This window comes from Entelurus aequoreus, linkage group LG13 (genome assembly GCF_033978785.1).
Source record: "Entelurus aequoreus isolate RoL-2023_Sb linkage group LG13, RoL_Eaeq_v1.1, whole genome shotgun sequence".
Classification (NCBI taxonomy): Eukaryota; Metazoa; Chordata; class Actinopteri; order Syngnathiformes; family Syngnathidae; genus Entelurus; species Entelurus aequoreus.
The window spans coordinates 2,607,350-2,619,849 of record NC_084743.1 but is presented as its reverse complement, the minus strand read 5'-3'; the positions used below and the strand labels follow the sequence as shown (position 1 = coordinate 2,619,849).

The 12,500-nt window shown below is 40.6% G+C and overlaps 1 protein-coding gene and 1 long non-coding RNA gene across 3 annotated transcripts in view; one reads left to right on the top strand and one right to left on the bottom strand.

Moving 5' to 3' along the window:
• Positions 1 to 2,509, bottom strand: part of LOC133663066 (uncharacterized) — a 20,275-nt gene extending 17,766 nt beyond the window's left edge. For both annotated transcript variants that reach the window (XR_009828225.1, XR_009828224.1), the window contains exons 1-2: positions 2,022 to 2,509; positions 222 to 412 (exon numbers count right to left, since the gene is read on the bottom strand). This is a non-coding gene — a long non-coding RNA (uncharacterized LOC133663066). The remainder of the gene's footprint in view (positions 1 to 221; positions 413 to 2,021) is intronic.
• aasdhppt (aminoadipate-semialdehyde dehydrogenase-phosphopantetheinyl transferase) overlaps positions 2,100 to 12,500 on the top strand; it is a 24,813-nt gene continuing 14,412 nt past the window's right edge. The window contains exons 1-4 of the mRNA XM_062067251.1: positions 2,100 to 2,487; positions 3,849 to 3,962; positions 6,102 to 6,216; positions 12,190 to 12,311. Of these exons, the coding sequence (XP_061923235.1) occupies positions 2,323 to 2,487; positions 3,849 to 3,962; positions 6,102 to 6,216; positions 12,190 to 12,311 (516 nt within the window). The 5' untranslated portion in view covers positions 2,100 to 2,322. The remainder of the gene's footprint in view (positions 2,488 to 3,848; positions 3,963 to 6,101; positions 6,217 to 12,189; positions 12,312 to 12,500) is intronic.

The window sequence follows — 12,500 nt, the reverse complement described above, 5'->3', positions numbered from 1 at the left end:
GAGAATCGTTTTTTCTTGCAGAAAATAGCTATTTTTTAAAACTTGCGAATCGTTTCTTTAATCGAAGAAATTAGTTTTTTTTACTTGCAAATTGTTTTTTTTGTGTGTAGTTTTGGCAGTAATTTCACTCCAAATGGTTGTGTTTAAATCATGCTGCAGCACGGAGGAAACCACTGAAGAAAAATGTCTAATAAATGGCAAAACTGTTGTTGTTACTTAACCTCATGGCAGCTGCTGGCGTCACCCCGGGATGCAGAGACAGGAGGCAACGTGCAGGTAAAATGATGATCTACTTGTCTTCGGAAATGGAAAAACCAGCGTCGTCCCTCTGGGCACACAAAGCTTCCTGATTGACAGCCAGTGACAGGTGCGTCTGCTGATTGTCAATCAGCGGCATGAGTGTAGTCAAGTGCTGCAGTGGGAAGCAGAAACAAGGAGGGAGGAGCATTGATGACTGGACTAAACATAAAAACACAGGGAAATAATAATCAATAACCAGAAAAATATACAGTGGTCCAAAATAAGACAATATTGAACCGAAAATACTTGCACCATCAATTAAACGTAAAAGGTTTTGCTTTTATCTCCGCACATTCTTATGTGTCATTTGCTGATACCATCTCAAATCCAATGACCTCAACATTGTTGCTTCAATCTGATGACTTTGCTGATTACTTTCAAGTCAACGTGGACATGAGGCTATCTCCTGATCGTCTACAACCCCTAACACTTTGCTTGCACACATCTAGGATGGCCAAATGCCCTTTAAAAACCCATAAAGCAGGGGGGGTCAAACAGTTTTTATTGAGGACCACTTGCAATTGTGGCTGCCCCTAGAGGGCCAATTATATATATATATATATATATATATATATATATATATATATATATATATATATATATATATATATATATATATATATATATATATATATATATATATATATATATATATATATATATATATGCTGTATATATATATATATATATATATATATATATATATATATATATATATATATGTATATATATATATATATATATATATATATATATATATATATGCTGTGTATATATATATATATATACTTATATATATATATATATATTTATATATATATATATATATATATATATATATATATATATATATATATATATATATATATATATATATATATATATATATATATATATATATATATATATATACATACATACATATGTATGGTATATGCTGTGGTGGCATGATACCATTTCCATGATCACTAGTGGTAATGGTGTGGCTATGTATGTGTGTAGTATGCATATGTATGTATATATCTATAATTTATGTATATACAAGTTCATTAAGTTTGTACATAGAGTGAACAGGTAGTTCTAGCTCAGAGTAATTTATGATTTAAAGAAAAGGGGTGGGATTAAATAAGTGTAAACTTCTTCTCACTCCTTTTCAAATATGTAAAAAAAAGAAAAGAAAAGAAAAAAAGAAAGTCCGATGCTCATTTGTTTTGTGTGTATGTATATAGACTTGGACTTAGACTTCCTTTTTATTGTCCTTCAAATTTGAACTTTACAGAACAGATAAGAACGAAATTTCGTTGCATTAGCTCATGGTAGTGCGGAATAAAAAAATCAATAAGGTGCAGATATAAATAAATAGATTACTGTATAGATAAATATATTGCACTTTTGCATATGCATCCACGTTTATGGATGTATGTTATATTGTCTTTATATTCCAGCGAGTTCATCCATTTTTGGGGGGGGATTGAGGGGATTATTATGATGCGTTCAAGAGTCTTGCGGCCCGAGGGACAAAGCTTTTACAGAACCTGGAGGTTCTGCTACGGAGGCTGCAGAACCAATTGCTAGAGTATAGTGAATATAAATATATATGTATATATATATACATACATATTATGAATATATCCCTAATTCTGAGGTCTCAAGGTTGGCAGGTATGATTTTTAGTCGTATTTAATGACTATTGACATTTTTACAACTTTTCTTTTAAGTACCTGAACGCATCATGCTCAGTGTCGATGTATCCTATTGGTCAACCGTCACAGTGACTGCCGGTGACGTCATCTAATATCCCTATTTACTTCCGGACATGTGTTAGTAGGGCTGTCAAACACAAATATGCAGCAAGTTAGCGGCTTACTATTTTACTTTATAGCGAACGCGTATTCGCACTTTTAGGCAGAGCTGGAGAGTACTGGTGAATATCTCAGTTTAGCTGTCAATCATTCGGACATGTAACTGGCTAGCGCGCTGTGCTAACACAGTGCTAACAAGGCGGCTGTGCTAGTAAGGTAGATGACAGACGTCGGCGACAAGATGGCGTCTGTTCGCTGGGCCTTCCGCTGCGGATCTTGGACACCGAGCAGCTCCGAGTGGTTGTTTGCTGCTCGCTGTGTTCAGCAGGAGGAGAAAGACAGGATCGGAAAGTTTGTGTTTGCCAAAGATGCCAAATCAGCCATGGTGAGTGAATAGGTGAGGGCGGACCTACGTCACTTCCGCCTACCAATCCCCTAGCAACCGGGAATTCGTTGAAAACAAACCAGCTCACAGCGAACACAGCATTGACAGAAAAAGCATTTAACGAGCGTTGTGGCTTGGAAGTCGGCGTTAAATCCTTCATTTACGCATTTTTACTATTTCGCATATCGTGTGAAAAAACGAAAATGTAATATTTGCGTCAGACTCGTCTCAGTGAACTTTAAAGCTTCTCAGGCTTAGCTTAGCTTGCTAGTTAGCTTAGCCTGCGCGCTACTAAGAAAGAGACGCGGAAGTTATCAACAACAAGATCAAGTGTTAGTGTATAAAATATTGAGAGATTTGAGGGCTACATGTATTGTTTAAGTACAACAAAGGAGAGTTTAAACAGAGAAGGGGGAGGTGGCGAAATAACCTAATAAGGAAAGTAATACCAAGATTACGGGTAAATAATACTGGAATGTCCGGCAAAAAACCCCAAAAGAAAGCAGACTGACCCCTAGTAGCCTTATGAAGGCGCAGTACATCAGGCGAATAATGTACAAAATATATGTCTTTGTATTGAAAAGTCTTGCAGACAGCATTTTGCGACTGTCTTGAAAAGTTGATTAAATGGCAACATGAAAATTATATGTTATTGGTTTTTAAAAACCCAACTGTTAAGTGCAAATTTAAACGAAACCGGTTTTCGAAAATAGCTAGTTAGGCTATAGACTATATAGTATATACCGCATGTTATTTTTGTACAACAACAACTTCAGCTGTCGAACGTTATAAGGTACAAATTCAACAAGTACAATATTAGCACGGACGGTATAGCCAAGTTGTGGTTAAGAAGGTGGATTTTTGTTCCTTATATTTACCAGAAACGAAGTGATCCGAACACACGACCCGGGACTTTGGGGGACTCCAGTGAGAACCGTCCTCGTTGTCCCGGTGTAAAGCTGCGAGCCATTTGTCTCGTCTCTGTGGGCTTTTATCACGCTTTGGCAGAACAAAATACAACCTTTGTTTTCCCTGTTTCCAGTTGTGGTTAGCACAACCAAAAACAACACAGTTTTTCGGCATTTTGGAGGCAGAATGACGGGTTTAAACAGCGTAGGTCGACAGGTTAAAGAGTAATGGCAACGGTTTGTTTTCAACGCCAGTCTGGTTGCTATGGCTCGAAAAGCCCGTATGTAGCTCAGTTGCCCGGATGTCGGCCCTCACCTATACATGCTTGCTTAATTGTGTATTAGTGTCCACTTGTTGATATTCTGCAATGTGTCAGGCCGGCCACTTGTTGATATTCTGCAATGTGTCTTTTATATTGTGCAATGTGTTGTTTATATTGTGTAATGTGTCAGGCCGGCAGATTGCTGCTGAGAAGATTCGTGTGTGAGAGGATGCACATTCCCTGGGCACAGTTCCGCCTGGAACGATCGCCGAGAGGGAAACCATACCTTGCTGCACCAACGGAAGTGCGTGAGTTTTTTTTTGTTTTTGTTTTTAACCCTTATATATAGTATTCAACATTTACAACATTAAAACATACAAGCAAATAAATAATACTGATCAAAACTAGAGATGTCCAATAATGGCTTTTTTGCCGATATGATATTGTCCAACTCTTAATTACCGATTCCGATATCAACCAATACGATATATACAGTCGTGGAATTAACACATTATTATGCCTAATTTTGTTGTGATGCATTAAACAATGTAACAAGGTTTTCCAAAATAAATCAACTCAAGTTATGGAAAAAAATGCCAACATGGCACTGCCATATTTATTATTGAAGTCACAAAGTGCATTATTTTTTTTTAACATGCCTCAAAACAGCAGCTTAGAATTTGGGACATGCTCTCCCTGAGAGAGCATGAGGAGGTAGGGGGGGTGTATATTGTTGCGTCCCGGAAGAGTTAGTGCTGCAAGGGGTTCTGGGTATTTGTTCTGTTGTGTTTATGTTGTGTTACGGTGCGGATGTTCTCCCGAAATGTGTTTGTCATTCTTGTTTGGTGTGGGTTCACAGTGTGGCGCATATTTGTAACGGTGTTAAAGTTGTTTATACGGTCACCCTCAGTGTGACCTGTATGGCTGTTGACCAAGTATGCCTTGCATTCACTTGTGTGTGTGAAAAGCCGTAGATATTATGTGACTGGGCCGGCACGCAAAGGCAGTGCCTTTAAGGTTTATTGGCGCTCTGTACTTCTCCCTACGTTCGTTTTCACAGCGGCATTTTAAAAAGTCATAAATTTTACTTTTTGAAACCGATATCGATGATTTCCGATATTACATTTTAAAGCATTTATCGGCCGATAATATCGGACTGCCGATATTACATCCCTAATCAAAACAAGTACAGAAACAGTACAAAAACAACTCAATAAAGCAACTAAAGAAAAATGCTAAATATATAGGGTATATAGAAAGTACTTTATTGATCCCTGGGGGAAATTCAGCACCACAGTTCGCTCACAATAAACAATAAGCACTTGTGTATTTTTTACATGTGAATAATATAAATACAGTCTATTATACAGCATTATTCACATGTGAATAATATAAATACAGTCTATTTTACAGCATTATTCACATATGAATAATATAAATACAGTCTATTGTAAATTTAAGTACTGTCAAAACGGAACATATGCATTACACAGTCTGATGGCTGTTGGTATGAAGGACTTCCTGTGTCGTTCTGTGGGGGGTGGAATAGTTTGTTTTTTTTTTCATAAAGAAATACAATCATGTGCGCTTACGGACTGTATCCCTGCAGACTGTATTGATATATAATGTATATATTGTGTTTTTATGTTGATTTATTTAAAAAAAAAAAAAAAAGATAATTTTTATTTTTTTATTTTATTTTTTTGATTTCTTGCGCAGCCCGGTACCAATCGGGGGCCGCGGCCCGGTGGTTGGGGACCACTGATCTGCAGTATCTATCAATCTACTCATTTTAACCCGCACAGCCTTAAAAGTAGACACTAGATGGCAGTAAAATCACATACTCAAGGCTCATTGTCAAATGATTGTACTGTTTTAATTCATTATACCTAATGATAGTAATAATTAATTATAGTTACAGAAAGAAACATCAAAAAAGGCTTCCTTGTTGTCGTGCACAAGTTGCAGACATTCCATCTTAAACAATAATTTACGTTTCAACACATTTAAGAATTTTTTTTAACTGTTAAAGCAATCTATAGTGATATTTTTTGTTGGTAAATGATCGCCGATGAGAGATTATCATCACACGTCAACATCTCTAACATGCAAATGTTGCCTCCTTGCTAGGTCAGCAATCTAAATGAAAATATGTTCTTAATTTCCTTTCGCTGGATAAATACATGTTAAATAAATATGTAAATACATGTAAACTAGGAAGCACATGCCCGTATACTACATTACTCAGACATTACTGTAGACAGGAACAGGAAGTAGGTCTGAGCTACGTGGGAGGACGGCAATAGTGCCAATTGATATGTTGTTGGTAGGTTGACTAAAAAGTTGACCAGGAGGATTTAGGCCTATATTCTATTTTTATAATAATAAATCATTCCTATTGTGGAAATAAAGTATTTGTGTTGTAATACGGCTATTTCTCCAGGTCAGCCCAGATGTGACCTGGAGTTTCAACATCTCCCACCAAGGTGACTATGCAGTGCTCGCTGCTGAGAAAGGGATGCAAGTCGGGGTGGACATCATGAAGACATCCATGCCTGGTAAATAAGTGCTGGGGTCAGCAGAAAATGTTGCATTTCTCTTTTGGCGTCTGCTTTTACATTTTTGTACACGGGGTGATACACAGTTTCAGTATCTCAGAGCATTGTGCTTGTGAAGTACTAAATGGAGCATACTGTAAAAGTTCCAATGTTCTGTGTTTCCGTTAATATTTTGTTATTCTGCTACTGCGAAAATAAGTACAATGGAACTTAGATTTACCAACTGAATGGAAAAGTTTGTATAGTATAAGCTTGATTCTTTGCATATATATATATATATATATATATATATATATATATATATATATATATATATATATATATATATATATATATATATATATATATATATATATATATATATATATATATATATATATATATATATATATATATATATATACACATTTATATATATATATATATATATATATATATATATATATATATATATATATATATTCATTCATTCATTCATTCATTGGCGATCACTCGAAGCGAGTATGATAGTCCTCCCGTTGGTGAGTCTGGTCATCTGTGGGTCCTCAGGTGGCTGTAGAGGCCAATCCGTGATCCACAGACTCTATTGCAGTGGGGGCATATGTGCGTGATTGTCGTGGTAGTAGTGGTGGTTGTGGTGGAGGTCTGAGGAGCTGTTTTGGTAGTGGATCTCTCCTTTCTTTGTTGCCTCTTGGTTTCCGCGGCACGGTGGAGGTCCTTTTCTAATTGTGCTGTGCCTTCATGGACCATCCTGCTCCACAAAACCCTCTGGTGGGCATCATCCTCCCAGGTGTTGAGGTTGAAGCAGCATTTCCTCAGGTGGATTTTGAGGTTATCTTTATACCGCTTCTTTTGCCCCCCTTGGGTGCGTTGTCCTTCCGTCAGTTGTCCGTACAACATCTGTTTTGGAAGGCGACTGTCTGGCATGCGAATTACATGGCCTGTCCATCGCAGCTGGTGCCGAATGACAGTTGTAGTGATGCTGGGCATGTTAGCTTCCTTCAGAACACTAATGTTGGTACGCCTATCTTCCCAGCTGATCCTGAGGATCTTGCGGAGACATCGCTGGTGGTACTGCTCCAGAGCCTTCAGGTGTCTGCTGTAGGTGGTCCAACTATCAGCCCCGTAGAGCAGAGTGGGCAGAACTACAGCGTTATATACAAGAAGCTTGATGTTGGTCTGGATGACCCGATTCTCGAAAACTATTTTCTTGAGCTTAGCAAAAGCTGCGCTGGCACAACCTATGCGGTGGTGGATCTCGGCATCGATGACAGCTCTCGTTGAAAGAAAACTGCCAAGATAAGCGAAATGCTCCACGTTTTCCAAGATGTTGTTGTCCACATAAATTGTGGGGGGTTGGTAGGGTGTGTCAGGGGCCGGTTGGTACAGGATCTGAGTCTTCTTTATATTGATGTCAAGTCCCAGGAGTCGGTACGCTCTGGCAAAAGCATCCATGATGTTCTGGAGGTCCAGCTCAGAATGAGCAACAAGAGCATTGTCATCTGCGTACTGAAGCTCTGTAATGGAGGATATAAGCACCTTGCTTTTTGCCCTGAACCTACTCAGGTTGAAGAGCCCGCCGTCTGTCCGGTATATGAACTGGACTCCCTCAGGCAGATTTTGACTGGTGAGGTGAAGTATGGTTGAGATGAAGATAGCAAACAGGGTTGGTGCGATGATGCAGCCCTGCTTGACCCCAGTGTCAACTTTGAAGGGAGCCGTTTCAGAGCCGCCATTTCCAACTACCACTGCGGTCATGTCGTCGTGCAACAGACGCAAGATCTTCAAATACTTGTCTGGGCATCCGATCTTGGAGAGGGCACCCCAGAGGGCGGTTCTGTTCACAGAATCAAAGGCCTTTGTAAGGTCAATGAATGCCATGTATAGTGGCAGGTGTTGTTCTCGACATTTCTCTTGCAGTTGACGAACTGCAAAAATCATGTCCGATGTTCCCCTAGCTGGACGAAAGCCACACTGGGACTCTGGGAGGATCTCTTCTGACAGCGGCAATAACCGGTTTGCCAAAATACGGGCCAGTATTTTTCCTGTTGTGGATAGGAGAGAGATGCCTCTGTAGTTGCCACAGTCCGCCTTATCTCCCTTCTTGAAGATGGTGACAATGAGGGCGTCCCTGAGTTCGGCTGGGATTTCCTCCTTATCCCAGATTTTACCAATGAGGCTATGGATGTGGCAAAGGAGTTTTGGTCCGCCTTGCTTTAATATTTCTGCTGGTATCCCATCTGGTCCGGAAGCCTTGTTGTTACCCAGTTTTCTGATGGCAGCCTGGACCTCATTTTCGGTGGGAGGATCACCCAAATGCTCCATGATGGGTCGCTGAGGAATCTGGTTGATGGTTTCCATCTCCATTGGGGAGTTCCGATTCAGGAGCTCTTGGAAGTGTTCACGCCATCTGGAACTGATACCTACATCGTCCTTGAGCAGGGTTTGTCCATCTTTAGAGCGGAGGGGGTTTAGGCCTCGATAGCTGGGCCCATAAACAGCCTTGGTAGCGTTGAAGAAACCCCTGGTATCCCCAGAGTCAGCAAGCTTCTGGATTTCCAGAGCCTTCTCCATCCACCATTTGTTTTTCAGCTCTCTCACTCTGCTCTGGACAAGTGCCTTTGCCTTGGCGTGGGCCTGCCTTTTGTCCCTGCAGTTGATGTCGCTCTGCCAAGAACAAAAAGCTTTCCTTTTGGCATCAATCAGCTGTTGTATTTCGATGTCGTTTTCATCGAACCAGTCCTGGTGTTTCCTAGTCCTGTAGCCAATGGTATCCTTGCTGGTTTCAAGTAGCGTGGTCTTAAGAGCCTTCCAGTGTTCCTCCACATCCTCAGGATATTCTTCCGGGAGTCTCACAGACAGGGTGTTTTGTAGATGTTGCACCCTATCTGTGTCTCCAAGGCTATCAATGTGAAATTTAGGGCGGAACAGTCTCCTTTGTGTCCTCCTCTTCTGCCGCAGCTCGATGTTCATTTTGGAGCGGATGAGGCGGTGGTCTGTCCAGCAGTCGTCTGCACAAATCATGGCCCTGGTGATGTTAACATCCTTACGATCTCTGGCCCTGACAATGACGTAGTCTATGAGATGCCAGCGCTTTGATCTGGGATGCATCCAGGACGTTTTGAACCGGTTTCTCTGGCGGAAAAGGGTGTTTGTTATTAGAAGGTCATGTTCAGCACACGTTGACAGAAGAAGGACTCCGTTGGAGTTGACATTCCCAACACCTTCTTTACCTAGAGTGCCTTTCCAGAGCTTGTGATCCTTGCCAACCCTGGCATTGAAGTCCCCGAGTAGAAGGATCTTCTCTTCTTTCGGGATATCCGATAGAACCTGGTCTAAGGTTGCATAGAAGGTCTCCTTGTCTTCATCATGTGAGTCCAAAGTTGGTGCATAGGCACTCACAGCCGTTGCCATCTGATTGTTTGAGAGCCTCAAGCGTAGGGTCATGAGTCGCTCATTGATGCCTATTGGAGATTCGGAGAGTTGGGAGATGAGCCGGTTTCTGATGGCAAATCCCACTCCGTGGATTCTGGGTTCATCAGCTGTTTTTCCCTTCCAGAAGAAAGCGTATCCCCCTTTCTCCTCCTTTAGTTGCCCCTCATCAGCCAAGCGGGTTTCAGACAGGGCAGCAATATCGATCTTGCACCTTTTCAACTCCCTGGCAACGATCGCCGATCTTCTTTCTGGACAATTGCTGGAGGCACTGTCCATAAGTGTTCTCACATTCCAAGCTCCAAAGTTCATTGTTTTTGTTTTTGTTTTTCGACCGCTATCAGGTGAACCCACTGGACGCGGTATTCCAGTCAGGTTATAGGAGGCAGGCTATTTTTAGGGCACCTTTTCTAGCCCCTTCCCGTGTAGGGTGAGCAGAGTGGATCCTAAATAGGGCTGCTCAGACGTGGGTGCTGCTGCCGAAATGCTCTCTCTGCCTCGATCCAAGAGCAAGGCGACTGAATCAGGCATCCACCGCCTATGTGCCAGTGCGTGGCTAGAAGCTCCCAGACTTCACTGTCCTGCTCCCGTCACCATTTCCTGGTCGCCATAGGACTTATAGGGGGGTTGGGTAATGATGGGTCCTTCGGGAGAACGCCTGTGCGGGGAATCTTTTAAAGTGGGGAAACTGGTGCACAGGCAGTCACCACACTGTCCTTGGCAAAGAAAAGACCAGGGTCCAATGGCATGGAAACCAAGACAATTGGGGGCCCATCTTTGCTGCAGCCTTCTTCCGCCTTTGTGACCGTTGTGGAGGTTCTCTACATCCATCATCCGCCCACTCCGCCGTTGAGGTCTTTTTTGATGATGGGAACGCGCAGTCTCCAACGTCACTTGCTTTTCTTTCAGGGTGTGCTCCCCTAGCCTTTGTCTTCCCAGACTAACCCACAAGGCAGCGGGGAAGTGGTTGGGTGATGCCAGGGCGTGTCCACAATGTGGGCCTGCGCATCACGCCTCTGGGGACCACTGCAGCTCCGAGATCCCCTGCCACGTTTGCCTTGAGCCGCAGGGCTCAAGTTACCGTGTGTGGCCACGTGGAGGCCTGACAGGAGTCTTGGTGAAGGAGAGGCTCTGTACTGGCAGGAGAAGACTGACGCACAAGGCTGCTTCTCCGTTCACCACAAAGGCTAGCCAGCGGCAGTGTCTGTAAGCGAGAGGTTAGCAAGCAGATGGGAAGTAGACATGCAACCTTCCCCCTAACTACTGCACTAGACGCATCACAACACCCTGTGGGCTAGGCCACACACACATATATATATATATACACAATCATAAATACACGTTTATACATGCATATAAACACATATATACACATTTATATATATGTATATATACACACTCATATATATATATATATATACACATTTATATATGCATATACACATTTATATATACATATACACATTTATATATGCATATACACACATATATACACATTTATATATGCATATACACACATATATACACATTTATATATACATATACAGATTTATATATGCATATACACATATATATACACATTTATATATACATATACACATTTATATATGCATATACACATATATATATACACATTTATATATATATACACATTTATATATGCATATACACATATATACACATTTATTTATATATATATATTATATATATATATATACACATTTTAATATACATACACACACATATATATATATATACAGTATATATATATGTATGTATATATATATATATATATATATATATATATATATATATATATATATATGTATATGTGTGTATATATATATATATATATATATATATATATATATATATATATATATATATATATATATATATATATATATATATATATATACATATATGTATATGTGTGTATATATATATATTTTATTATTTTTTTTTATTTTTTTAAACTGGGAAGAAAGCAGAAGTATTATTTTCCATAGGTCATAAAAAATATCAGTAATTATTGATATCGAAAACACTAATATGGTGATACAGTTTTTAGACATATTGCCCAGTCCTAGTAAGAAGTCACACTTTGCTTGAGGATCCAATATTTTTTGCCTTGATTAAACCCAAATTAATTTTATTGTTTGGTTTTTCTGTTATTATTAACCTAGCATAGACATTCTGAAGTGTTCGTATCTATTTAAGGGGGTAGAGCTTACAGAACCAGAAGGGGATGAAATACTTCCCCACTGTATGTATTGGACGTGTTCTTAGTTTGGCCACTAGATGTCGCTGTTGTCCCATCTGAGAAAAAGGAGTCTTCTTGTTTGCATGCTATTACAGTAACCGTCCACATTGTCTATACTGCTGAGTAGGAGCCTATTACAGTACTATGAATCTTTGTGTGTCCCTTCTGTCAGTGACATACCACAGCAAACTCCCATTGCACTTCTTTGTCATCCGTCTCTTCTCCGCTCGTATCCCCGACCCAAACCTCGTCCTCACTACGTCTCTTGCTCCCCTCAGGTAGCAGCACCGTACCGGAGTTCTTCCGCGTCATGACTCGTCAGTTCACGCCGCACGAGTGGCACGCCATCCTGTCAGCCGGCTCCGAGCGCCGGCAGCTCGCCATGTTCTACCGCCACTGGGTAACCATAGCGACCACACAACCTTGTTATCACATTGCATGGCTGCTTGGTCGCATGTGTGCGGGGAGAGATGCACAATATTGTCTTCCTCCATCACACACACAGATGGAGCAGGGCGGCGATGTCGGTGCTAAGTAAAGCTGCGAGATTGAGCGGGTGGCTCGGAGACGTCAAGCTCTGATATCATCA